This window comes from Populus euphratica, unplaced genomic scaffold (assembly GCF_000495115.2).
Source record: "Populus euphratica unplaced genomic scaffold, PopEup_1.0 scaffold8734.1, whole genome shotgun sequence".
Classification (NCBI taxonomy): domain Eukaryota; kingdom Viridiplantae; phylum Streptophyta; class Magnoliopsida; order Malpighiales; family Salicaceae; genus Populus; species Populus euphratica.
The window spans coordinates 1-712 of NW_011508512.1; the positions used below are offsets into that span (position 1 = coordinate 1).

General features: G+C 44.9%; 1 protein-coding gene across 1 annotated transcript; it reads right to left on the minus strand.

Moving 5' to 3' along the window:
* Nucleotides 1–122: 122 nt before the first annotated feature.
* On the minus strand, nt 123–666 carry LOC105120381 (uncharacterized protein At4g14450, chloroplastic-like). The gene has a single exon (XM_011018542.1). The coding sequence runs from the start codon at nt 608–610 to the stop codon at nt 293–295; it is 318 nt and encodes a 105-aa protein (XP_011016844.1). The 5' UTR covers nt 611–666; the 3' UTR covers nt 123–292.
* Between the last annotated feature and the right edge of the window lie 46 nt (nt 667–712).

A 712-nucleotide genomic window follows, 5' to 3' on the forward strand; every position in this document is an offset into this window, starting at 1 on the left:
AAAAGATTCCGAACGACCTCCAGTGCTACAATCTCCTAGTTGAACAATACCATTTAATGTTTTAATTTGTGATCTGTATACAGAAAAAAAGAATAAGAAGAAGAAGTAAAATAGCAAGAACGTTATGCACAATACCGTTACTCTGTTGTGTAAAATGAACCCTAAAAGCTGTTAGGAAAATATTAACAAGCATGTTTGTATAATTAGATCCCAGGAAAAGCCAAAAAAAACCTAAACTGATTAAAACTGCTATTATCTGATAACTAATCAAAATCCATTCCAGTTTCTAAATCTATACAGGCACAAAAAACGATGGCTTAAACGGAGCCAGCTCGTAACAAAAAGGAGCCGCCGGATGCTGCCACTTCTTGAACACCACTGGCTTCTCCCCCTCCGTTACCTGAATCCTCGGCGGTGGGGGCGGATCGTCCCGAGACTTCATATCCATCGCAGGAGGCGACGTGATAAGCGGAGACAGAAGAGGGATCGCAGCGTTCCAGCTAGAAGAAGAAGCCGGGCTGATCTGCAAGGACGCCGGTCTCCTCCGCTGGAGTCGGCTGGGACGCGACCGTGCTGCGGCTGAGTTACTACTTCGAAGAGTGTCTGACATGATTTGGGTTTTCGGCGAGTGAGAGCCACGTATTGTGAGGAGAGGAGATGTGGTTGTGTATATATAGAGCATAAGATAGGGTACATGATAGAACGTGAGACG

Coding starts and splice junctions, on each gene's coding strand:
- LOC105120381 (XM_011018542.1), bottom strand. CDS start 610: ATGTCAGACACTCTTCGAAGTAGTAACTCAGCCGCAGCACGGTCGCGT.